This window comes from Thamnophis sirtalis, unplaced genomic scaffold (genome assembly GCF_051295495.1).
Source record: "Thamnophis sirtalis isolate CommonGarterSnake01/CBP01778 unplaced genomic scaffold, rThaSir2_p1.2 scaffold_6, whole genome shotgun sequence".
NCBI classification, from domain to species: Eukaryota; Metazoa; Chordata; class Lepidosauria; order Squamata; family Natricidae; genus Thamnophis; species Thamnophis sirtalis.
In genome coordinates this window covers 73,076,326-73,103,118 of record NW_028261386.1, presented here as the reverse complement: position 1 = coordinate 73,103,118, position 26,793 = coordinate 73,076,326, and the positions used below count along the sequence as shown (strand labels likewise).

The 26,793-nt window shown below is 41.3% G+C and overlaps 2 protein-coding genes and 1 non-coding gene across 5 annotated transcripts in view; 1 reads left to right on the top strand and 2 right to left on the bottom strand.

Moving 5' to 3' along the window:
* The window catches only part of LOC106554465 (uncharacterized), a 38,655-nt gene extending 33,211 nt beyond the window's left edge, over positions 1 to 5,444 (top strand). For all 3 annotated transcript variants that reach the window (XM_087718184.1, XM_087718185.1, XM_087718183.1), the window contains 3 exons: positions 1,365 to 1,449; positions 3,799 to 3,919; positions 4,820 to 5,444. In XM_087718184.1, coding sequence (XP_087574310.1) covers positions 1,365 to 1,449; positions 3,799 to 3,919; positions 4,820 to 5,006 — 393 coding nt within the window. In that variant the 3' untranslated portion in view covers positions 5,007 to 5,444. The remainder of the gene's footprint in view (positions 1 to 1,364; positions 1,450 to 3,798; positions 3,920 to 4,819) is intronic.
* On the bottom strand, positions 60 to 20,809 carry LOC106554462 (uncharacterized). Its single transcript, XR_015697004.1, has 3 exons — positions 20,789 to 20,809; positions 13,563 to 13,600; positions 60 to 1,072 (listed from the first exon to the last, which is right to left on the bottom strand). It is a non-coding gene; the product is annotated as an uncharacterized LOC106554462 (transcript).
* TTLL2 (tubulin tyrosine ligase like 2) lies at positions 5,543 to 10,129 on the bottom strand. Its single transcript, XM_087718186.1, has one exon. The coding sequence runs from the start codon at positions 10,000 to 10,002 to the stop codon at positions 8,545 to 8,547; it is 1,458 nt and encodes a 485-aa protein (XP_087574312.1). The 5' UTR covers positions 10,003 to 10,129; the 3' UTR covers positions 5,543 to 8,544.
* Positions 20,810 to 26,793: the final 5,984 nt, after the last annotated feature.

Sequence of the window (26,793 nt, the reverse complement as noted above, 5' to 3'; positions counted from 1 at the left end):
ACAGGGCCATTAAGTGAGATTTCATGTGACTGTGGTGCAATTTTATTGCTGGCTTCTCCACTGTTTCTTCTTGTCAGAAGCTGACTGTGAAATCTGCAAATAGTGATTATATGACTATGGGACACTATGATGGTCATAAACACCCATTGGTTTCAAAATGCTGGATTCTTGCTCCAATGACCATGAGTAGCTGCAATGTCATAAGTGCGAGGACCAGTCATAAAGTTACTTTTTCAATAGATTTGTAACTTTGAACAGTTGCTGAACAGGGCAGTCATCAAGCAAGGACTACCCGTGTAATGTTTGGGTCAGGATCATTTTGTGACTTCTCTTGTTAAGTCCTTTAAAATAGGAAATCCCTGCTGATTTGTTTTAAACAATTCAGAGAGCTCCTGCTAGCATCAACTCAACCTCCGGGCCATCTTTGCTGTTCAAACCATCAGTCTTCCCAGAGTGCCTGAAGATATATTTAAAAATGGAATTGCAGACATCAGCCCTAGCTACAGACAGTCTGGAGGGCCTGAGGTTGAGAAAATGTTCTTGAGGGATGCTATTATATACAGAGCATTTTAGCATCTGCATTTTGATTAGACTGCTGAGGAATACTGGGATCAGCTGCTGTATTAATATTGTATTTGTGTTTGCATATGCATACAAAGTACTTGAATTGAAAAACATAGTGGTTCCTTCTCTTCCTTCCCCACCCCACCCCCACTCCTAAACATTGCTGTTGTTAGTTGTGAAGTTGTGTCTTGACCCATTGCAACCCCATGGACAACGTTCCTCCCGGCCTTCCTGTCCCCTGCCATCCTTTGAAGTCCATTTAAGCTCATGCCTACTGCTTCGGGGACTCCATCCAGCCACCTCATTCTCTTTCTTTCCCTTCTTCTTTTGTCCTCAATCTTTCCCAGCATTAGGCTCTTCTCCAGTGAGTCCTTCCTTCTCATTAGGTGGCCAAAGTATTTGAGTTTCATCTTCAGGATCTAGCCTTCTAAAGAGCAGTCAGGGTTGGTCTCTTCTAGGACTGACCAGTTTGATCACCTTGCAGTCCAAGGGACTCGCAGGAGTCATCCTAAAAGAGGGTGAAAGTATAGTCTGAAATGTAATATTACAAACAGTGTATATTGTCTGTACTGTTTCCTGTTTGTTGCAAGGAAGCAAATTGTTGGGAGACAGAAGCAGATTTCCCCCCCCCCTTGTTTTCCTCCCCAAAATTTAGGTGCGTCTTATACTTTGGAGCGTCTTATACTATGAAAAATATGATACTTTTGTCACAAAGATATTAAATAAAAGGAAAAGTTTTATTTAAAATATATCTGGGAGAAGAGATGGTAAGCAACCAAGATTTGTTCCCTCTTTTTCAGATTTATTACTATGGAGATGCACAGACAAGCAGGACTATTTATCCAGATGGCTTGGAGGTGCTGCAGTTTCCGAATGATCAGATTGGTATGTGATGTTGGCATATTAAGTTTTAAACCAACTTCTTCAGCAATGTTAGGTGGTAGATAATAGACTACTCTTCCCTATTTAGATTTGTTGGACTACATCCTACATGATCCTAAACTACTTTGGCCATTGAAACTACACTTCAACACATCCACAGTTGATACAGATAGCAATATAACTTCAGATTAAAAGTTACATGCTTTTGTACCACTTTCCTTATGAAATGGCCACCAAAATAGACTCTGAAGACCTGTGTAGACCAGGGGTGAAATCCTCCCGATTCAGCCCAGTTTGGCCAAACTGGTAGGGATAATTGACGTTGGTTCTGTGAACCGGTAGGAAAAAAAAAAGCTTCCGATTGCGCAGATCAGCTGTGAGCCGTGCGATCATCAGAACTTCTTTTTTCCACCTTTTAAAGCATTTTTATCCTGCCTATTCACCTGAACTGGCAGGACAAAAATGCTTTAAAAAGTGAAAAAAAGTTGGTCACGCCCACCCAGTTACGTGGCACCACCAAGCCATGCCCACAGATTTCACCATTGGTGTAGACCATGAAACATAATGGCTTAATAGAGGCAACGTATTTTTCATGTATTATATTAACTTCCTTATTGCCCTTCAATAGAGATTTTTTGGGCTGTTCACAGTAAGCAGATCTGTCTGGAGCAGGAGACACAGTTTGTATTATCAATCCACAGTGGTATGCTAGCTGTATTAGAATCAGCAGAAACATTTTATTATAAATGAAGGTTTATAATTTATTGTATTTAAACAGATAGATAGGTAGGTAGGTATGTAGGTAGGCAGGAGGCAGGCAGGCAGGCAGGCAGATTTTCTGCAGGTTTCTTTTATAGGAAAGTAAAAATTATGACATTACGTCAGAAACTGACATTTTTTAAAAGTGGCACATTGTTTCTTTTGTTTGAAGCAAATGATCATGCACATTGTCACAACTGCAAAGTAGACAGGTCTATCGGGAATAAGATTATAGTTTTCATTATCAATCCTTAGTGATATGCTGGCTGTATTAAAATCAGCAGAAATTTACTCATTGTCTTCAGAAAAAGAAAGTACATTTATAAGTCATATTTAAACAGAAACATGTCTAACAAATAACAGAATTGGAAGGGACATTATACGGAAAACCCTATAACCGGGATGGCGAACCTATGGCATGCGTGCCACAGGTGGCACGCAGAGCCATTTATCAGGGCATGAGAGGCATTGCCTGCTGGCCAGCTGAGTTCAGCCATTTTTAAAGCCATTTTTCACCCTCCCCAGGCTCCAGAGGCTTTATCGGAGCCTGGGGAGGGTGAAAACAGCCGCCCCCCCCGAGGCCCTCCGGAGGCTTCAGGAGCTCCCCTGAAGCTTCCGGAGCACAAAAAATCTGGCCCAAAGGCAAACCGGACTTTCGGGAACAGACTTCCAGTTTCCTCATAGGGCCGGTTTAAGCCCTCCGGAGCCTTCAGGGGCCTTCAGGAGCTTCCCTGAAGCCTCTGGAACACAAAAAATCGGCCCTAAGGGCAAAACAGAAGTTTGGGAACAGACTTCCAGTTTGGTTGTAAGGCTGTTTTTAGTTCCCCAGAGCCTTCAGAGAAGCATCCTGAAGGTCCCTGAAGGCTCTGGAGGACTAAAAATGGCCCTATGAGCAAACCTCTTGGGGGGGTGGGGAAGGCTGTTTTCGCCAATGGAGCCTGGGGAGGACAAAAAAAAGCATGCAAAAAATGGGGGAGTCACACCTGTCATGCGCACATGCACGCTGGGGGGTTGTGCATTGCATTATGGGTGTGGCACATCCGCACACGACCACCCCTGCGCTCCCCCCCTTATGGCACACAAGCAAAAAAAGGTTCACCATCGCTGCCCTATAACATTTCAGACAAATGGTTGCCTAATCTCGTCTTAAACACCACCAAAGTTGGAGCCTTCATCTATTGTATGTAGCCTTACATTTGGAAGGCATTTTTTTGGAAGTGTGATTGTAAAATATTATTAGGTTGTATTTTTTTTTCCCAGTGGAGAATTGCATTTTACGATATATGGTTACATGCATTATGTATAATAGCGTGCTACTATATTACAACATTGATTTTTTGTACATATTCTACTCATCTGTTTTCTGCTTGGGAAATAATATATGTAAACTACCTTCCCTTAATTAGGAAGATGAGGCTTCAGCAGGTTTAGAATTTAAATGGGCCACCATTCCAACACAAGAAAATTGTTGTCGTCTGCTATTGTTAGATCACTATATATAAAACAGCCATCTGTGTGTATTTTATTCATAATGCAATTTAGACCAGGGCAATTTAGTTTACAGGGAATTTTGAATGATGCCCTTTTTGACAGAAAAGTATCATCCTGATGGTACTGAAGAGATCATCTTTCCGAACCAGACAGTGAAACGTCGCTATGGTGGAGGTTTTGAGGAAACCATTTTCCCAGATGGCACGGTGGTTAAAGTAGAAAAGTAAGTAATTACAGAGATCACAGCGTTCCATGTGCCTTCAGCATTTAGTCATGCTGACCATATGACCACGGAGATGTCTTTGGACAGCGGTTATTGGGCTTTGAAACGGAGATGAGCACCGCCCCCTAGAGTCAGGAAAGACTAGCACATATGTGCGAGGGGAACCTTTACCTTACAGAGGTATAGACTGGACACAGAAGACAATGGTACTGACTTGAAATGAATGTGGACATTGGTAGGCAAATCCATTGTTTGTTATGGGGTATTTTTTGCTGGAAATTGGAAGCAAATGGTGCTTTCTGGCAAAAGCGTTGTAAATCACAGTCATATGATCAGAGGGCTCTGCAAATGGCTTGTAAATGCAGGCTGGTTGCTACGCGCCCAAAATGCAGTCCTGTGATCGCAGGGAGATGATGTCAGAATTTCAAAATGGTGTCATAAGTAGTTTTGGGGAAGGGTTTGATATAATTTCAAACGGTCATTAAGAGACCTGTCATAGATTGAGACTACATGCATAAACTATTCTTGACTTTAAGGCTAGGTAGAACCTGTGCTTTGTTTCTGTTACACTTTTTCTGAGGAACCCTAGTTAATCTCCGTTAAATAAAATATCCTTGTCTGATAGCTATCTGGCTTACTGACTGTCTTACTAAACTTATAAAAGATGCTTATTCCTGGGGTCAGGAATTCCTTGTCTTTGCACTGGGCAAATGCTTTGACTCTTAAGCGCTTTAGTTTAGTTTAGTTTAGTTGAAGTTTAAGTTTAGTTTTAGCTTAAACTTAAACGAAATTAAATGCCATCTTCAGTGTACATTATAACTATAAAAGTAAAAACCTGATATGAACCCATATTATTTTGAAGATATTAGTTTGAGCACATGTGATTTATTTTCTTTACAGAAATGGAGATAAAACCATTCACTTTCATAATGGGCAAAAGGAAATCCAAACTGCTGGGTCGAAAAGAAGAGAGTACCCTGACGGTACTATAAGGACTGTATATGCTAATGGCCAGTGGGAAACCAATAACGTTGCTGAACGGGTCCCAATGCCGAATGACAAGGAAGCGCTTATTCTCAACGAATGACTCATTCTCCTAAATGGAGGCCTTACAACGCTGCTGAGTTGTAAAACCTTGCAGTTTTTTTCCGAAAGCCTTCTACCAGCATTAAAATTCAAAATGTAAGCGATGCAAATAGAATACGGGTTTGCTGTAAATTAATGTAAACAGTGACATAATCAGCATTTTTTTAAAAAAAAGATCTTATAGTGATGTTCAATATGAATTTATTTTTGAAAGAGTGGTGAAAAAAAAAGGTTGCTCCCATCTGCCTGAAGTGGAAAGGAATTCTGGAATCATGGTGAAAGACTGCAGGCCCCATTAGCTTTTGTTTGAGCTGTGAGAAGTTGTGAGGAAGAATCAAGAACCTCTATAACTCTAAAATCATAGAAGTAATATGGTATATTCTAAATGGACCGCCATAGTGCCCTAGAAGTGGAGCCCTCCCCTCATAATCTAGCAGTGTTTCTCAACCTTGGCCACTTGAAGATGTCCGGACTTCAACTCCCAGAATTCCCCAGCCAGAATGCTGGCTGGGGAATTCTGGGAGTTGAAGTCCGGACATCTTCAAGTGGCCAAGGTTGAGAAACACTGATTCTAGAGGCTGTGAGTTCGATCCTACATAGCGGCAGATATTTCTCGCTTTGGGCACAATGAATCTGCTGTGAACTCTACAGACACATCAGGAAGGGCATGCAGCTATAAACGCTCACCTCCAATCAGTTGCCCCAAGTTTACTCCAATGCAAGGGATTACAGGGTCGTTAAAAGAAAAAAAAACAGTATATTCTAATTAATCAGTCACAACGACCTCTAGCTTGTGGAACACATTGTGGTGATGTCAGAAATTGACACAGATGCAATAACGTCATCACACATAGCTGCATCCAGAGGCCTGATGGAAATACATAAGCTGTAGAGTTTGGGGTGAAGGTGTTGCGAATCTTTTGTCATTTGTTGCACTCCTGTGTGGATCATCATAATTTTTATCATGCAAGTTTGAATGCTTGTACTCATCTGTAGCCTTTTGTATGTGGCAAAGGAAAATGTTTTTATTTTTTTAATGTAAACTATCTTTTCTAAAATATCACCAGTTTTGAGATGATCAACATCACCTTCCCAGGATCTGAGTTTTGAGATTTCTGTGATTAGCTGAGCCATTATTTGCTAAGCCAGGGTTTGTTGAATTAGTCATAACTGACTGGATTCTCACAACATGCCAAGCCATAAACAGTGATTTACAAATCACAATGAGATCAAGCTAACATTCATACTATATTGTTGTGTGCAATGAGGCCAGAAAATACATCCTTTAGCCAGGGAGGCTGTGGCAATGCCTCTTAAAACGTGTGAAAAGACAGCAATAAAAATAGATATATCTGGAGCTAGAAGGGCTAGTAGTTAGGTGGAAATGACTACATGCACCAATCAAGTAGTTGCTGAATGAAAAAGCTGTTTTGTATATAACAGGAAGGTAAAAGTCATCCTTGAATTACAACCATTTGTTTAGCAACTATTTAAAGATAAATGGCACTAAAAAAAAGTGAGTTACAACCCGTCCTTGCACTTATGTCTGTCATAGAATCCTCACAGTCGTGTGATCTAAATTTGGGTGCTTGTACTATCCCTGGGTCTTTCAATTGCCATTAGCAACTTTCCCAGCCAACAACTGATGACCAAAGTCAATGGGAGAAGTTGAACTCACCTAATAACTTCACAATTCACTTAACACTTACAGGGATTCACTTAATCATTGCAAAATAAATTGTATAATCAGGCACAACTGACTTACCCACTGCCTTGCCTAGCAATATGCTGTGCCCCGCCGGCGTCCAGTGGAGCTGGCAGCAATCAGACAGTGAGGAGGTTGGGGAGGAACATGGGCCAATCCTGGAGGCTGAGGAAAGCTCATACCAGGGCTCTGCGTCGGAGGCGGAGAGGGAACTAGACAGCAGTGAGGCAGAGGAACAGCTGGAGCCTGTTCCCAGTGTGCCCATGCACAGAGCTGCCAGAAGATAAGAACAACTAAGAAAGCAGGGTTGACTTGGGAGTAAAGGCATACCTTGGAGGTGATTTGCCCCTCCCATAGGAAACAAAAGGGGAGTGAACAGGGAGAGGGCTTTTGTGGGAAACAATTTGTTCCTTTGGTCGTTTCAAGAGTAGAAAGTTCTGTTTGTGACTATATGAGACTCTGTGCCAAGTGTTGCCTTGCCCTGCATTTGGAAACTAGTTATCTGACAGCTTGCCAAGTGAGATAAGGTTCGTGTTGATAAGCATTCCTCTGAAAGACTGTTTGCCAAGCCTCGCTGACTGTGAATGAAAGGAATTCACAGTCATGTAAATAAGTGGTTTTGCCGGGACCAAGACACTGATTCATGCTTTTTAGGAAGCCTAGGTCAGACCACACAATGGAAATTCTGTCATACAGTGGTGTCAGACATCAAGGTCTATCTATAGTTTTTACCCTCCCCTCTTTCCAAAAGGTAGTAAAAAATTTGAATTTCACCACTAGTTTTAATATTATGAGCTTTCATTTTATACTCAGCTTGTAAGTGCGTGTGTGGAAAAAAAAACCATGTTACAGAAATGCCATAGGTGCTCCAGCGAAATGAAATCTGGATAAACATTTGCATCCAGAGAGGTTTCACTCATCAGGAGTGCATATCCGTAATATTTTTCAGCTGTGTGAAGAAATTCAGGTACTAAGATGTGTAAATTTCAGGAGCTCTGTGTCCAAGTCTCCCTGTCATTCAACTGTCTTTGTATTTGTTTGTTTCCCTAGTATACATCTTTTTCCAAGTTGGTGATTTTTAGAAGTGTTGGAGTATAATGAGTATTATCTCTGTTTGCATGGCAAAGAATCAGTGGTTTGTAGTCCAATGACCTCATATAGAGGGTTCTGAGTTTGGGAAGGCTCACCTGGTGTCACATCTTGTGTTTGGATCCTGTGTGGTCCTTCAGTGACAGGATGAATGTGTGGATGAGCATGTCTATGTTAGACCACAGAAAAGAATTCTGTATTTTTGACATGTTCATGGGAAACAGGCTATTTGACCTTGTTTTTACTTCTGTAATTTTGATGCTGAACTTGAATGCAAATTGAAAGTGACCAAAAGTCTTTTTACAATTAAACAATGATATGTTAATACAAGCGATACTACTTGTTTGTACTGTTTATTGATTCAAATGCCACAATCTGAATAAATTGGTTAATATTGTATCTCTGTTGTTTCCATTATTTGTATAACTATAATAACAATATTTTGAAAGAGGTCATTGCAAATTCCCCAACATTTGCACTTATATCGAGAAGAGAATTGTTTCAAAAGAAAAAAAAAGGGAAGAAAATTTGGAAGTATATAGGAAAAACTTCCAAAATTTCCCTCCTGCTAGATGTATTAGATTCTACTGATTTTATTGTCTGAGAAATTATAAGTCTTGGTTTGGTACATCTGGTGGTCACAAGGTTGAGGAAGTCTAGTATAGGAATGGCACACATTATATTTTTTTTATCAGCTTTCAAGTTCTTTCATCAAAAAGAGTATAGAATTGCTCCAACCATTTGTCTACTGGTTAACTAAAGCTTTATTTAATTTTTGATATTCTGGTTGTAATTCTTTACTTATTAATTTATGGATTTCCTGTATTACACTTTTGACATTCATTCCATTCTTCGACGCTTCAAGTGCTGCATCATTGAAAGGAAATATAAGGATAAAATCACCTACACGGGGGAATGGCCGTCTGTCTTTATCTGAGAGAAAATAAGGAGGAATAGTTGGCTTGTGGGTGTAGAACTCTAGTGAGTTAAACCAATGTGTGGACTGCACAGACTCACATACTGAATGACTAGTTCTTAACATCTGTCTGCTTTTGGATAATGGCTTTGATTGGATAGGAGTTTGGGGCATGTTCAACTTTTCACGTAATTGTGAAGTCAACGTTTTACGAGGATATGCACTAACTGTTCTGCCATAGGTGGGGGTTCTTTTATTGATCTGTAAACACGATGGAGAAGGGGAAGTTGTTGCTGATTTGATTCCTTTCCCACACTTCAGGAAATCCAGTGGGACCTCTGACTGGGTTGTCAGCATATATTGTGATTGGCTGAAGCATGAAAGCCTCCGATTGGTCCCTCTGCTTTTTCTTAGAGTATCAGCTTCCTTGTAGTTCAACAAGTCGACAATGTCATGGAGCAACTTCCTTTTGACAATGACATCACTGGCACAGTCTAAACGCAGGCCTGGGCTGTGGTTTACTTCTAGAAGCCAGGGTTTCAATTTCTCATCAACCAAAATGTCAAACCCGAAGAGCTCAAAGCAGTTGGAAGTGAATGGTACTGAAGTGGTGATGGCCAACAAAGTTAGAATGACTATATGGTTGATTCTTTTCCACAGGAGCAGGTCATCAAAACCGCAGCTCCGTAAATAGGCACGAAATCTGCTAAAAGTCCATTTGCATCCAGAGCCAATGACTTCTTTGTCCTTTCTGTATGATGGTCCAAACTTGTTGATGCTTGTATTTGTCAAGTGAGCATAAATGTTATCAAGGGATCTAAGGTCAAACTTCTCTGTTGCAAACCTCACCAGTCCTTCTTCATATATATAAATTGTAAGGGGATAAAAACTTGTAACACAAACATAAATACGGAGGTCCCATTTGTATCCGGAAATAAGCAAAGGGTTACTGATATACTTTTGCACAATTACCATGCAGTCATAAACAAAATCTTTAATGTCTTGAAAAATGAGGATGCCTCTCCCGCGAGACCTGTCAACCGGCTTGCAGATCCAATAACTCAACTTTTTCCCTGGAATTTGCCTCTCCTTGGAGTACTCAGTTATAAATTTTATATAGTCATTGGGCATGATGAAAGCCACTGGACTGAACTCATAAAGGGTGGTCCCATAAATTCCCTTCATGCGTTTCAGATGTCTTGCCAAATAATCTTTCCGAGTGATTCTGATGGTTTCTGGATGGTGATTGAGTCTCTGCCATGGTTTGACGCTCTGGTGTTCTGTCATCCGGAAAGGGCAATTCCTCCAGTACAAGTTCCAGTCTTCATTATCTTGCTCATGCTCATCATATTCAATCCAACCACGTTCCAATAAAATTTCACGGACTAGTGAAGGCACGCTAGAATGGAGCCGGAACACTAGTGGCCTGGTGCTGCCTCCAGGCTCAACTTGTTTTGCTGTTGTAGAACTCTTACTTTCTAAAAATATAAATAGGGGCAGATAGTAGGGCAGCAACAATTCATTCAATTGATGTGAATGATGATATCACAAAAGAAATGCGATTGCTATCTATTGCTAGCTCATATTTTCTAGGCCAGGGGTCTGCTATCTTGGCAACTTTAAGACTTTGTGGACTTCAACTCCCAGAATTCCTCAGGTGACTGAGAGTTAAAAGTCCACAAGTCTTGAAAAATGCCAAGTTTGGAGCCCCTGTTCTAGGCTAAAAAATAATAATAGATGCTCTATAAACCTGCTCTATCAGGGAAAGTTCTTTCAGTCCAGATGGAAAATTAATCTCTATCTTTAACATTAAGTGGGATAAAGGAAACAATTCGACCATAAAAGCTCTGAAACTAGAACAAATTGTGAGCAACTTAAGTCCATATTTTATTCTTAAACTCTTGATTTTTTTCCAGCCTAACCGGCTTTACTTGGATAATTGAAACCTGAGGCATATTTATAAACCAGGTCACTTATTCAAATTCCTCTCCTACCTGTCTGTGCCAAATGGAAGTCTAAATATTTTACTGTTGTTACAATGTGAGGTCTCTATTAATTGAAATCAAAAGAATATCTTGTCCAACATTCTAATATATAATCAGCATTCAATATAGTCAGCCAAATGCATACAAACAGGACATGTATTCATTAGGGCCATTCTGTTAATATTCCCCAGGGGCTAGTATTAAGAGGCCTACTGCTCCTAATCCTGTTAATTATCACATGCCTATCATGACCAGCAACTATGAATAATAACAATAACTTTTGATTTAAGAACCTGAATCATAAACTTTACTTGTCTTCATCAAGTTTGGACCGTATTTTTCAGAGTATAAGACACACCTTTTTCCCTCAAAAAAGAGGCTGAAAATCTGGGTGTGTCTTATACACTGAATGCAGCATTTTTTGCCTCCTGAAACCCTGCCCCTTCACCAAAATGGCCGTTCATAGCTTTTAGGAGGCTTATAGAGTGCTCCTGGGGGCTGGGGAGGACATAAATAAGTAAAAAACCCGTTTTTTGCTCAATTTTGCCCCCCACCCCCAGAAGCAGTTTATAAGCCTCTTAAAGGCTATCCGTGCCCCTTTTTTTGAAGAAAAAAAACGGGCCCGTTTTTGTGAAAAGTGAGCCATTTTTGGGAGGTTTGCAGAGTGCAAAAGCTTTTTAAAAAAAATTGCCTCCTCAAAACATTGGTGCATCTTATACTCCAGAAAATATGGTAATTCCATTCTTCACACTGATATACAGGTAGTCCTCACCGGGAGTGAAATTCAGCAGGTTCTGACAGGTTCTGGAGAACCAGTGATGGAAATTTTGAGTAGTTCAGAGAACTGGCAAATACCATCTCTAGCTGGCCCAGAGTGGGAATGGAAATTTTGCAATATCCTTCCCCTGTCACATCCACTAAGCCACGCTCACAAAACTGGTAGTTAAAATTTTTACTGGTCCTCACTTAGTTATCACAATTGGGACTGATAATTCTATTGCTAAGCAACATGATTCTTAAATGAGATACCACATGACTTCAATTTTGATTTTACTACCCACTTCTCCATTGACTCTGTTTGTAGGAAACTGGATCATGAATTCATGAGGACACTGTGGCAGTTGTAAGTGTGAGGGCCTCTGGTAAAGTCACCTTCAATGCACTTGTAATTTCAGATAGTTGCTAAATAGTTTCTGATTAAGTGAGGACTAGTTATACCTATATTATTTTTCAGACAACACTTTTCTTAACAAAATAGTATTGCTATATTTCAAATAATGGTTCCTATTGACTAGTTCATTAAAAGCAATATTTGGCGGGGGGAGGGGGGAGACATAATTTCCCAGATTTGTGTCCTATAAGTATAATTTGACTTCATGTCTAAAATTCCCAGCCATAGTTACTGGAATTCGGGGTCGGCTACATTTAGAACTAAAGTTTGCTTGGTAATGAATATTGAAAATGTCAATAAGCACACTGATTCCCTTTCATTAACAAAAGCCAAGTGAAAGGCAGTAAGAAGAAACCCAGAATTTAAAACTCCAGAGAATGTGGCTTCTTCTGTTGACATAAAACGTAAGACATAAAACAACAAGCTGGGTAGATCAGCTTCATCTTGGCTGACATAAAGATGCTAATTGGTCTAATACTTTAATAGTTTTCTGCTGGGGTCAATTATGGAAGCCCACTACAACCAGAAGGAAAGATTACAACAAGATAGGGAAGATTTACTTCTATCTATTGCTATAATCTATCCTTGATTTAAACTGTAATTTGAGTCATATCTGTTACATCCAGCGACATTATCCGAAGTGTGAAGTTTGCTCTAAGGGTACATCTATATTACACAGTGAAACAAAAATATTCTATTATTAAACTATTCCAGTACTAATCCTGGTTGTCAGAGCAGGTGCAGCAGCCTAGTATAGGTTATCCAACAGCAAAACAAACATCTCTACCAGCTTCTACATTTGCTATTGGAATCCTCATGGTTTAAAGTGCTTGCAACTGATCCTTGCATATTTGCTCAAATCACATGTATGTTCAACTGAGTTCATATTTGTAAGAATTCCAATGTAAGCCTAGAATTGGAACTTTAGGATAACGTTCCAGCAGGCTGACTGGTATCTTTCAGTCATATCTGTCAGAACTACATTAGTGTATGATGACGCTGCTCAACAAAAATAAATATATGTGTAGTGTCTAGGTCAGTTTTCTTGCTACTATATAGGTAATCCTTGCTTGATCACCATTCCTTTAGCAACCATTTGAAGTTACAACAGTGCTGGATGAGCAGGCTTATGGCCAGACCTTGAAGTTGCAACAGCACCACAACTATTACAAAATTTGCATCATCCTGCAGTCATGCGAACACCATTTGTGACTTTTCATTACTGACTTCCAGGAGCAAAATCAATGGGGAAGACAGTAAGAATTTGCCAATGGTAACTGCATAATTTTTTGTCTAACCCAGGGGTGTAAAACTCATGTCGTCATGAGGCAAAAGGGGGAAAAGTCAAGTGATGTATCGGGACTTTCCCCCCTTTTGCTAAACCGGCCATGGGTGTGGCCAGTGTATGATGCATCTGGCCCATGTGCTGGAAGTTTGACAGCCCTGGTCTAACCACTCATGATTCACCTAACAACCCACAACTGAAGCTGCAGTGACATCACACTTTATGACTATGCTGCTTAACATCAGATTTGCTGATTTCAATTACTGTTGTTAACTGAGGACTACCTGTTTATCTACATTAGATACAAAACAAATGCTCTGTCTATAGGCATAACTTGTTATGTGTTTTTGTATCAAATATTTGTTTGATAGAAATGAAATGTTAAAACTAAATAAATCCAAAATACCTTTCCTTGGGCTTATTGGTTCAGCAGGATTTTCAGTACTGTAAATATGTAAAAGTAAATGATTATCTGTCAATATCTGATAGTAAAAAATGTGTAACATATTCAGATCAACCTAATAAATGGGAATCACCTGGTACCTTATGGGGACTGAAAGAGCTTTAGGTGTAGTAGAGATATATCGCTATTATATCTCTGTTCTGAAGGTAGGAAACATCAAATTGTATAAAACAAAAACAACTTTATTAGCATCAATAATTAATTGACTGATTATGTGCCATTAAATAGTTTTCAACTTCCAAGGATTACATTGGATAGATTTTCTCCATGAACAATAGTACAAAAATCATTATAAAATTAATGAAAGTTCATAAATAATGCAGCAATTCAAGGCAGTAGAAATTAGTTAGCAATTACTCCACTCTTTGGAATTCACTTAATTCCATTTGAGGTTACTAGTTCAACCTGGTATGTTTTCAGTTGCTGAGGAGAGGCTGATTTTTTAAAATCTCATGGGGGGCAGTAAGCGGAGTTTGGCATTCATGTTTCTTACATTTCTGTTCTGAATTTCCCACATCATTGGTAATTCTGACAATATGGTTACAAAGTCCTCTATGATCATTAATGCTTTCACTTGTATTAAGTCTTGTTTTGCTTTGCCCTTTCCTGATCTTCTCCATCTAAATTTAGATTGTAAATTCCTTGGGGAAAAAAATACTGTCTTTTACTTAAGTCATGCCATAACCTCATTTACTGACAGCAGGAGATGAAATGACCATTTCATTACAGGACTGCTGACTTCTTTATTGATCCTTATTAGAACATTTTTCTTCATCCTATGAAGAAACCCTTAAACTCTTTTTCATCTGATAGTTTCTGTAGTGAGATCAATGTCACTGCAGGGCAAAGAAGCAGGTTAAGTTATATTTCTCTGATGAATTGGAAAGACTCTACCACCATCACCATCACCAACAAAAACATAGTTTTCAGAAATAGTTCTACATTTACAACCATAAAGATTCAACATCTTAGTGATAATCAGATCTTTCTTATCCATTCTCTCTCTCCCTCCCTCTCTCTCTCTCTCTTATCCACCCATCCATCCATCCATCCATCCATCCATCCATCCATCCATCCTCCATCTATCCATCATCACCTCTGTTTTCTAAGAAATTATTGGAAGGCTAAATATCAGTATTTTAGCTAGGAGACAAATATCTGTAAGAAAACATTGCAAACCATATTTCCTCCGTAGTTGTCCAAATTTTATCTTTTCTATGGCTGGAGTCTTCCTTTTCCCAGAGTGTCATCTTGACCATCTCATGCCAATTTGAAGCTTTCTTTCTTCCATTCTAATTGCCCACCTTTTGAGGAAAATCCTCCTTTTGAATGTATTGTTTACAAGTTCCCAATCACCATAGAAACTCATGATGTGGTTCAGGTTGCCCATTCCAACATTCTGTTTCCTTGTTCTTTTGTTCTCCTCAGCAGAATATTCAGTGATATTCCATATCACTCACTGGATGATTGCCAAATCTCCATTATCTGTTTCTGACATACACTTGTATAGAGTGGGCAACAAACACTATGTCATATTTGATTCCCACAGATACATGAACAAAAATGACAAAAGATGAAATCAATATTTGTTGCACTTTTGTTTTCCTTTTGGTTCTCTTTGCATTTAATTAAGCAGCTATACTTAAGTAAGAGCCATGATGGCACTGTGGTTAGAATGCGGTATTGCAGGCTAATTCTGTTCACGTTGCCAAGAGTTTGATTCCCTCAATCCTGACCAGCTGAAGGTTGACTCAGCTTTCCATCCTTCCGAGGTGGGTAAAATGAGGACCCAGATTGTTGGGGAAAATATGCTGACTCTGTAAACTGCTTAGACAGTGATGTAAAGCACCATGAAGTGGTATATAAGTCTAAGTGCTATTGCTATACTGTAATGCAGAATCTTTGATGTTGTTGTGTCTAGCATTTGAAATAGTTGTTTATTAGCTGTAAACTTTAAGGTAAGCTGCACTTTTAATTCCTTTGTTATTGTAGAAAGTCATCACCCAGAAGAATGAAATATTTTGGGAAATATTAAAAAGGCAGAATATTGTATTTCCCTAATGGAGAAACAAGTTTTTAGAGGCAGGAAGCAGCTTCAGTCTCCCTCCCTCCAAGCAGAAACTGAGGAGGTGCCTTTTAGAAATGCAGATTTGGTAATCCATTCAAGACAAGATATTTTGAAACTCTCTGCAGCAAAGTCTGAACAAAGACAGAATGGTAGGATTACATGTAGCACCCTCTCTCAAGATCCAAAACAGGACAAAGCCATTTAGCCACAATAGGAATTGCTCAACACCCTTTCAGAACACAAGCACCTACATTGCACCATCCCAGGGCAGTCCAAGCTTCACCTGGGAGCTCAGATAAACAATAAGCCAGAGGCTGACCAGAAAAGCTCAAACACTTAGGATTTGCATTTCCTCTTTTGCCTATAGCTATGATCCCTATATGACTCCTACATGACCCCATCATGTAGGCTGACAACAGCCAATAGAACGCATGTTCTTGTACAGGAACAGGAAGCTCAACTGCAAAGGCTAAAATAAGGTATAAAAAAACCCCTCTCTCAATTCAGTTTTGTCAGCTGCACCAGAACCATAAATGCTGGTGGTTCTGTTCATCATTAAGAGCCAAGGTGGCGCAGTGGTTAGAATGCAGTACTGCAGGCTACCTCAGCTGACTGCTAGCTGCAGTTCAGCAGTTAAAATCTCACCAGCTCAAGGTTGACTCAACCTTGGTGAGTAAAATGAGGACCCAGATTGTTGGGGGCAATAAACCACTTAGAGAAGGCTGTAAAAGTACTATGAAGCGGTGTGTATATATATATATATATATATATATATATATATATATATATATATATATATATATATATATATATATATATATATATATATATATATATATATACATACATACATACATACATACATACATACATACATACATACATACATACATATATATATATATATATATATATATACATATATATATACCATCATTATTATTTCCTACGGCCCGTGGACTGTCAATATTGCCATCGTCATTACTCTCCATTACACCCCTTGAACTGCTACCTGTCCCTGGTATTCCAGGGACATCAGGGACATTATTCAATCTGTTCCCTACTTCTGCAACCGTCATCTATTTCACCGGATTGGACTTTTTTGTACATCTACTTTTTTATACACCCGCCTACGAACTTCGCACGGTTGCGTAATTTTTAACTGGCATGGTGAGTGTATGGGACTGTATGTGATTGAGTGAATGATCCCACTTTTTTATTACCGATTACTGTGTATTTTCTGTGTTTTAATTATTATGTGGGGACTGCCTGAGTGAACAAATGAGTGTGTTTGATTCGGAGGGCCTGTCGAGGAACGCGGGAGCCATAGGGGTGGTTGAGGGAACCATGGACACCGGAGTGGGCCGTAGCATTACGGTCGTAACAGGGAGGGGCAGATATGGCGGGGACTTTAGGGCTGGCCATTACCGGGGAAGGAGGGCTCGCTACGTCACAGAGATCTCTCCTTCCGGCCCTATGAGTCCCACTCCAAGGCCAGATGGCGCGAGTAATCAGGAACCTGGTCTCAGGCTGTTGTCGCTAAATGCCAGGTCTGTAGTTCACAAGGCTCCCCTCGTCCGGGACTTAATTTTAGACGAGAGGGCAGACCTGGCATGTATTACTGAAACCTGGCTGGGCCCGGAGGGAGGAGTCCCCCTCGTAGAGATGTGCCCAGAAGGATTTCAGGTGCTCCATCAGCCGAGAGCCCAGGGAAGGGGTGGAGGTGTGGCTATTGTTATCCGAGAGTCTCTAGTACCTCGTAGGATCCCTGCTCCGGAGCTTGTCGGGTGTGAGTCCCTACTAGTGAAGTTGGACCTCAAGGGTCAAGTGGGTTTGCTGTTAACGTATCTGCCTCCCAACAGCGTTGCAGCAGCCCTCCCCTCGCTCCTCGAGTCGGTAGCCGAGCTGGCAATTGAGTTCCCCAGGCTTATGGTTCTGGGGGATTTCAATTTGCCTTCGCTCGGTGAACACTCTGATGGAGCGCAGGAGTTCATGGCTTCCATGACAGCCATGGGCTTGACCCAGGTAATTCGGGGCCCGACCCACTCAGCGGGTCACACGCTCGACCTCGTATTTCTTTCGGAGCAGTGGACTTGTGATCTTGGTCTGAGGGGCAGTGAGATCGTACCCCTGTCGTGGTCAGACCACTGCCTACTGAGGCTTGACTTTCGGAGACCAAACCTCCACTGTAGGGAGGAGGAACCGACCAGGTGATTCCGCCCCAGGCGACTTATGGACCACTTGAGGTTCCAGACGGAGCTTGGGGTTATTCCTGATACTCTCGCCCACAGTCCGGTGGAGACTCTGGTTGCTGCCTGGAACTCGGCAGCGTCGGAGTCTCTTGACCGGATTGCACCACTACGGCCGCTCCGAGGCAGTGGATCCAGGAGGCCTCCTTGGTTCACCGAGGAACTCCGGGAGAGGAAGCGCCAGAAGAGACGCCTAGAGCACCTATGGAGGTCCAACAAATCCGAATCGAGCCGAGCACTTCTAACATCGTGCATCAAGGAATACATCAGGGCAATTAGGATGGCAAAAAGAGCTTACATTGCCACCTTGATTGCCTCCGCTGAGTCGCGCCCAGCCGCCCTGTTTAGGATAACCCGTTCCCTCCTAAATAGGAGGGACACGGGGGATCCCCTACAGGGTAGGGCTGAGGACTACGTCCAGTTTTTAGCGGACAAAGTTGCTCGGTTTCGGTCGGAGTTGGACTCCGATTCTGCAGATCCAGCCGAGGCACAAGGGGATAATCTGGTAGACCACCCCTGGGTTGAGTTTCAGGATGTTGCCCCTGGGGATGTGGACAAGGCCATGAGAGCTGTGAGTGCCTCCACATGTGTACTGGACCCGTGCCCCTCCTGGCTGGTTGCTAACAGCAGGGAGGTGACACGGGGCTGGATCCAGTCGGTTGTTACCGCCTCCCTTCGGGATCCAGCCGTTCTTAACAATTACCGTCCAGTCTCCAACCTCCCCTTTGTGGGGAAGGTTGTTGAGAAGGTGGTGGCCTTTCAGCTCCAGCGGTCCTTGGAGGAAGCTAGCTATCTCGACCCATTCCAGTCCGGCTTCAGGCCTGGCTACAGCACAGAAACCGCTTTGGTCGCATTGACCGATGACCTCTGGAGAGCCAGGGACGGAGGCTTTGCCTCCATCCTGGTTCTCCTTGACCTCTCAGCGGCTTTCGATACCATCGACCATGGTATCCTTCTGCGACAACTGCGGGAGGTGGGGGTGGGAGGCACTGTTTTGCAGTGGTTCGCCTCTTACCTCTCGGACAGGTCGCAGTCGGTGTTAGTTGGAGGGCAGAGATCGACCCCTAGGCCCCTAACATATGGGGTGCCGCAGGGTTCGGTCTTGTCCCCCCTACTTTTCAACATCTACATGAAACCGCTGGGTGAGATCATTCGGCGGCATGGGATAAAATGCCACCAGTATGCGGACGATACGCAGCTGTATCTGTCCGCCCCGTGCCAACTCAATGAAGCGGTGGACGTGATGAACCAGGGACTTGAAGCTGTTAGGGACTGGATGAGGGCTAACAAACTCATGCTCAACCCAGATAAGACCGAGTGGCTGTTGTGTTTCCCTCCCACCAATTCGGCACGTATTCCACCTCTCAGGCTAGGGGGTCAAACATTATACCCCTCAGACAGGGTCCGCAACTTGGGAGTCCTCCTGGATCCACAACTGACTTTTGAACACCATCTGTCAGCTGTGACCAGGGGGGCATTTGCCCAGGTTCGCCTGGTGCACCAGTTGTGCCCCTACCTGAACCGGGAGGCTCTCACAACAGTCACTCGGGCCCTTGTGACCTCTAGGCTGGAGTACTGCAATGTGCTCTACATGGGGCTGCCCTTGAAGAGTATTCGGCGACTTCAGCTAGTCCAGAATGCGGCCGCGCGAGTGATTGTGGGTGCACCCCGCTTCACCCACATAACACCTATCCTCCGCAAGCTGCACTGGCTACCTGTCGATCTCCGGGTGCGCTTCAAGGTACTACTTGTCACCCATAAAGCCCTACATGGTAGTGGATCTGGGTACTTGAGAGACCGCCTACTGCCAATTACCTCCACGTGACCTATTAGATCTCATCGATTAGGCCTCCTCCGAGTTCCATCTGCCAGTTAATGCCGACTGGCAACTACGCGGAGGAGAGCCTTCTCGGTGGTAGCTCCGACCCTATGGAACGATCTCCCCGTGGAGATTCGTACCCTCACCACCCTCCAGACCTTCCGCACAGCCCTCAGAATCTGGCTATCCCGTCAGGCCTGGGGCTAAGACTGTAACCCGCCCGAATGGTATGAATGTTGTGTTTTTTAATTATGTATTGTCTTATATGTTAAAAGTTTGTCTCCCCCCTCCCCTTTTGGTTGTGAGCCGCCCTGAGTCCCCCCAGGGAAAAGGGCGGCATACAAATAAACTTCAAATCAAATCAAATCAAAGTGCATTTGCTATTAAACCATCTTTTTAATCAGCCTCCATGTTTCCAGTGTCTTTCTCCCAGATTGGAACTGAACCAGATGGATATTTCTTCCAACATTATATTTATTTAGCCTTTCGTGCTATACATACAGCATAGTTTGTTGTCCAGGAACTCCCTATGCATGGATAACTTCATGACCATACTTCTTGATCTTGGACTGGAAGGCTTTCTAGTAAAATATATCTCCCAGCAGATCTGTCATCTGGCAATCTTTCAAACATAAGCCAGTCCTCTAGGAAGCAGGTAAATCCTTGTGCTCCCAAGCTTGTCTCCAGCAATCTAATTTCCAATTGGGGTTTTGTTTTTTATTGGGGGGGTGTTTACCCATTTTATTCCTGTTGCTTTCAACTCAGTTTTTCTTCTGGAAGTGAGCTATGATCTATACTTCTTTGGGAGTGGAAGGTTCACATACCTTTCTCCTTGGGTGAGTTTGGATGATTGTGCCGGTGCTCTTGGGGCATAGCAATTATCGTCCTGGTCTTCAGCACAACCCATCTGTCCAGACTTGACCCAGGGAGAAGACATCATTTAAATTAACATCTCTACTTTTTTGGTTGACTTTTTAAGTTTCAGGTGAAAATTCAGAAGCTATCGAAAGAAGCATTAAAAGCTGCTGCTTACCTGGATCTTTCATGGAGCAAATAAGTCACAAAGATTTTAACAGTTGCCTAGCAATGTGAAACAGAACTTATGAACACAAGCAAATATTGCCAGTGTCACAAAAACCTTCAGCTACCCTTTCTTTTCTTTAGCGCATTTACTTCCCTGTCTCAAGCAGGAGCAGAGAGATCTTAGATGACCAATGACTTGCTGGACCCCTGCAAAGCTCATCAGTTAAGTTTTCTTAACAAGAGTAGAAACAAGAGTAGCTTGGAGCAGAGATATTTGCAGCCATTAAATGCCCCAGAAGGATCGCTGCAGAAGTTGATTTTAAAAAAACATGAATGTTATTTTATTCTTTCTTCGCTTTGGTACATTAATAGTAAACCTTTTTGTCTTTTTCAGTTTTTAAAAAAATTCATTGTAATTTGTAATTTTATAATGTTACTATATGATACAGACCGTGTCATTTGTTATTCCCAATAGTTATATTGTGCAATTTTTAAGAGTGACTTTGGGGAATCAAAGATAAAAAAAGGGGGGAAATGCAGAAGTTGCTAAAGCACATCTCCCAGATAAAGTGGCATTCATACAGGAATCGACTTACAACAATTCATTTAGTGACCATTCAAAGTTACAACATCAAAATATGACTTATGGCCATTTTTCACACTTATGACCATTGCAGCATCCATATGGTTATGTGACCAAAATTCAGATGCTTGGCAACTGACCCATATTTATGATGGCTGCAGTGTTCTAAGGTCATGTGATCCCCTTTTGTGAACTTCTGAAAAGCAAAGACAATGGGGAAGCCCTATTCACTTAACAACCATGTTAATAACTTAATAACTGCAGTGACTCACTTAACAACCATGGCAAAAATGGTTGTAAAATGGGACAAAACCACTGTCTCACTTAGCAATGGAAAAATTGGCCTCAATTATGGTTGTAAATCAAGAACTACCTGTATAAAAGGTTGATCAGCAATGTCTAGCTGCCCAGTCACCAGGAAGAAGGCAGAAAGGAAATAATTAGGAAATCCTACTAATATCCTAATTATCTTCAAAGGGAACACAGACCATGTCTCTCTGCTGAGCTCCATTTTCCCCTGTTCCACACCTTGAAGGCACTCAATTGGCCAGAGTGATTCAGCCAATAGACATTAACTTTAGCAGTTCATTGGCTGCTTGGTGAGGAAGGACCCTCCCCCCATTTCAAATGGGGAAATGCTTCTTATGCACTATGATAATTTCCATACTTCATTTTACTGGGATTCATGAAGTAGTGAAATTTTTATTTATTTATTTATTTATTTAAATAGTGCAATAGACAAAAAAAGTCACCAGCAGAGAAAAAGGGTAGAGATTATACATTTTTTTAAAAAAAAGAAAGTCTAGGAATATTTTAATGGATAAAGTAAACAAGACAAAGGAAAAAGTAGAGAGAAAAACCTCTATGCAATGGCCCACTATGTGGATACAGAGCTTAAATCAGGGGTGTGCACTGTGGAGTTAGCTTAATTCTTATTGTTATCATTTAATTTAGACATTGTTATATGCAATGTCAGCAACTTTAAGACTTGTGGACTTCAACCCCCATGGCTGGCTGGGGAATTCTGGGAGTTGAAGTCCACAAGTCTTAAAGTTGCTCACATTGCATACTCCTGGTCTAAATTAAATGATAACATCAATTAAATGACAACATCAAGGATTAAGTTAACTCTACAGTTATATATTGTTACCATTTGAATATTGTTTTGTTAATAGTTTTTTTGTTCTTGTTAAGGTACCATTTCTTTAGCATAGAGAAGTTTGCAGGTTGACATTTACAACTTGGAAGAAATTGTGATTGTTTAAATTGCAGCCCCGCCCCCTGAATGCCTAGTTTTGCTCTGGAAGTTTTTTTAAAAATAGTCTATGGAGTTACTATTTTACCATTTGGTCAGTCACATGAGATATTAAAGTTTTACCTCTAGCTCAGTGGTGGGTTTTCAAATATTTTACTACTGGTTTGCTTGCGCACTCTCGCATGCTTGTGCACATGCGCAATGCTTTTGCGCATGCACAATGCTTCTGCGCATGCACAGAAGCTTCTTCACATGCACAGAAGCATCCGGGTGGGTGGGCGGAGCCTCCTGCCACCGCTACTACCAGTTTGCCCAATCTGGGCCGAACTGGGAGCAACCCACCTCTGCTCCAGCTCCCCATAAGCAATAGATTCTGAACTATAGGTCTGGACTTCCATGATTCCACAGTATCAACACTGCTTGAAAACTGAGCCAATTTACTTCTGGCTCACTTGCAGCATGTTGGAAGCCAGAGAAAAAATGATTGCTTTTCTTTGAAACTCTGTTGTCATGCAGAACCATCATGCAGTTGGCTTTTTCATTTGTAAGATTTTTTTTGCCACACCTCATTCCCAAGTCCTGAGCTTCAGCTTCAGTGTGACCTGATGGATTCATAGTTCCCCCAGCATCAGACATAGATTTATTTAAGCTGAGGAAGTTTTTATTTCTGTCAACCTTGCAAGTTTGGAGGAAGTGTAGATGATTGTAGAATTCTTTCATTCCTAACTCTGCCAAGTCTGGGATTCAGCAAAGAGAATTTTTCCAGTGTTGGAAGAAATGTTCATTTGCGCTCAGTTCCAAGTGGGTAGAAAGACTCTGGAAACACGGAGGCTGCTTGGAAAGGTGATTTAATGGTGAGGCAGAACCACAAGCATGTGTGATTATGGGTAGCTGACCACATTGGGTAAAGAGTGAGTGTTATTTATATCCTCTCTTGGGGTTTGATTTTGAGCTTCCTGTTCCTGTAGCAAGGGCAAGTCTCCTATTGGCTGTTAGACTCCCAGGGGATGGGGATCTTAGCTAACTTTGTAGATTGTCTGTGTCCCAGACTTGGCTGAATCTTGCTGGATGATGTAATGAAGAGGCTTTGGGCAATTTTTATTATGGCTGAGGGCTAATCCTACCTTTGTTGGATCTTGGGTGAGGGTATTTGCTTATGAATAGACCTAGCCATCTCTTTATCTTTTAAGTGCTGACATCTGCTGTGGGCTATTGAGGAGGATGGGGGCTATTAAGAGTGAGTCTGCTTCCTGCCTCCAAAAACATGTTTCTCCATTTGTCATCCTGGGAAATATAATATTCTGCCTTTTTAATATTTCCTAGAATATTTCATTCTTCTAGGAGAGAGGTGGGTGCTAACTTTCTACACCAGATACATTCAAAACCTGCATCTTTGTTAATTTTTGAAATGTCTTTACATTGTAGAAAGGATAAGCTGGAACAATATGGGATTCCCCAACTTACAATCATTTGTTTAGTGACCATTCAAACTTAAAAAACACTGAAAAAATGACTTACAGGCGAGTCCTTGCAATAACAACCATTGCAGTATCCTTATGGTCATGTGATCAAAACTACACATGGCAACAGGCATGTATTTATGACAGTTTCCATTTCCTTGGATCACATGATTCCCAGCCATCTTTCCGCAAGCGAAATCAATGGAGGAAGCCAGATTTGCTTAACAACTGTCTGATTCTCTTCATAAGCATAGCAAGACAGATTGTAAAAGTGGGCAAAACTTGCTTAACAGTAGAAATTCTGCTCTGAATTGTGGTTATAAGTTGAAGGCGATCTGTTTATTTTAATGTTAATTGATGGAGGAAGTTCGGACATGGATAGTTTTTTTCTTCTTCTCTTTTTACACATACATATGTGTGTTGTCACTTTTTGCACCCTTTTTGTTAAATTTCATGGATAAAATTAAATCTTAAAAAGAGCAAAGAGTTCTGCAGGGTAATAAACAGATGGCTGTGCAAAAGGGAAAATAAAAGAACCTGCATTTTAACCTAGTTGTTTAATATTTAACCTACGCCCACTTTGCTTACTTGGTGGAGCAGGAGAGATACACAACACTGCATTAATTACTGTAATGTTTCTCATCTGAAATCTGGTGCTGCGCTTTCCTTAGGTTCCTGTCATTTCATCAGTGACATTACCTTCCTGTATCGAATCTCACTCCTTTTTAGAAAAATCCTCTGATGGTTTACAGAACATAGTTCTGCTATAGTTCAGAAACTATACTGCAAGGGGGTGGCTGTGCAATGCGGTAGTCCCCAATTTGGTTTAAAATACAGATAGGCCTCGACTTACAACAGTTCATTTAGTGACTATTCAAAGTTACAACAGCACTGAAAAAGTGACTAATTACCATTTTTCACAGTTATGAACCTTGTAGCATCCGCAATTCCATGTGGTCATAATTCAAATCCATGGCACCTGATTTCATATTTATGACGGTTGCATTGTCCTGGCGTCATGTGATCAACCTTTTGCAACCTTTTGACAAGCAAAGTTGTTTAGGAGAAGACTGGAAATACCTCAACAAGACAGACAGAAAAATGTGAGCTCTGAAGAACCTCACATAAATTCTGTCTGACAAACCAAAGCCGAGGATCCTTTCTGGATCAGAACTTTTCTGAAGGAAAAGTGAAGAAGGAGCTGCATCTCATTAAACTCAGAGGAATGTTACAGGTTCCTCGTAGTCGGAGATAAGATCTCTGAATCGGCGTCAGGGGAGGCAGAATGGCTGCTATCAAGCCAGGGGCTTCTGGACTAAGTATTTGGAGCAGGAGCAGTGTATGAATGTAATGTGAAACCTGGTAAGAAGATTTAATTAACCAACTGACATAAATCAGAATTTGGAAAAGGCAAAGAACCTTGTGAGTAGAAATAATATTGATGGAAAAATTGAGAATTTGGCAGAAAGAAAAGAAAGAAGGGGAAAAATGGTGGTTTAAATCATTAAGCCCAAAAAGAACTGCTTGTTTTAAACAACTTGGAGACAGAAATGAGGAAACAGAGAATTGATTAACCCATTGAAATACAAACTTTGAATTTGGGTTTGAAAAGATTGTGTCTTTAAAAGAGATTAAGAGCCGAGGTGGCGCAGTGGTTAAATGCAGCACTGCAGGTTACTTCAACTGACTGCAGTTCTGCAGTTCGGCTGTTCAAATCTCACCGGCTCACGGTTGACTCAGCCTTCCATCCTTCCGAGGTGGGTAAAATGAGGACCCGGATTGTTGTTGGGGGCAATATGCTGACTCTGTAAACCGCTTAGAGAGGGCTGAAAGCCCTATGAAGTGGTATATAAGTCTAACTGCTATTGCTATTGCTATTAATTGACAATTGGGAATTCTACAAAAGGATAGAAGAAGAAGGGGAGAAACGAAAGTTAAAAACATACTAAGGAGATTTGCTTTGTTTAAGTTTGTTCTAATTAACATATCTTAAGCAACTCTAATCAATAAGAAGTGGAAAGTAACAAGGAAAAAATCAAGAAAAAGCACTATTTTCTCTGCTCATAATTCTATCTTGTCTGGATTTAAAACTGGATTTAAAAATATCAAGCTGTATTGCTGGAAATCATCGAGTTGAAAGAATATGGAGCCATTTGCCAGAGGGAAGAACAAAGAACAAAGAAATCAAAGTGATCAGGGTGTCTCCCCCTTCTCTTCCTCTCCATTTTTGCTGAATTGGAATATAAGTTGGATCAGAATTATGAAATAAGAAGAAACCGTGGAACTTAAATTATAATTATCATATTTTTCGGAGTATAAGACACACCTTTTTTCCTCAAAAAAGAGGCTGAAAATCTTGGTGTGTCTTATACACCGAATACAGCATATTTTGCCTCCCAAAGTCCCACCATTCACCAAAATGGCCGTGCATAGCCTTATTGAGGCTTTTAGAGAGCTCCTGGGGGCTGGGGAGGGCAGAAATGAGCAAAAAACGGGTCATTTTTGCCCCCCAATCCCCAGCAGCACTCTATAAGCCTCGATAAGGCTATGCATTAAGGTGACCAGATTTTCAGATTGGTAAAGAGGGACACCATTGACCGGGGGGGGGGGGGGCTTGATTAAAAATTTTATATTTTGTCAAAAGGTCACACAAGGCAATTATATGACCCCAGGACACTGAAAGCATCATAAATATGAATCTGTTGCCAAACATCAAA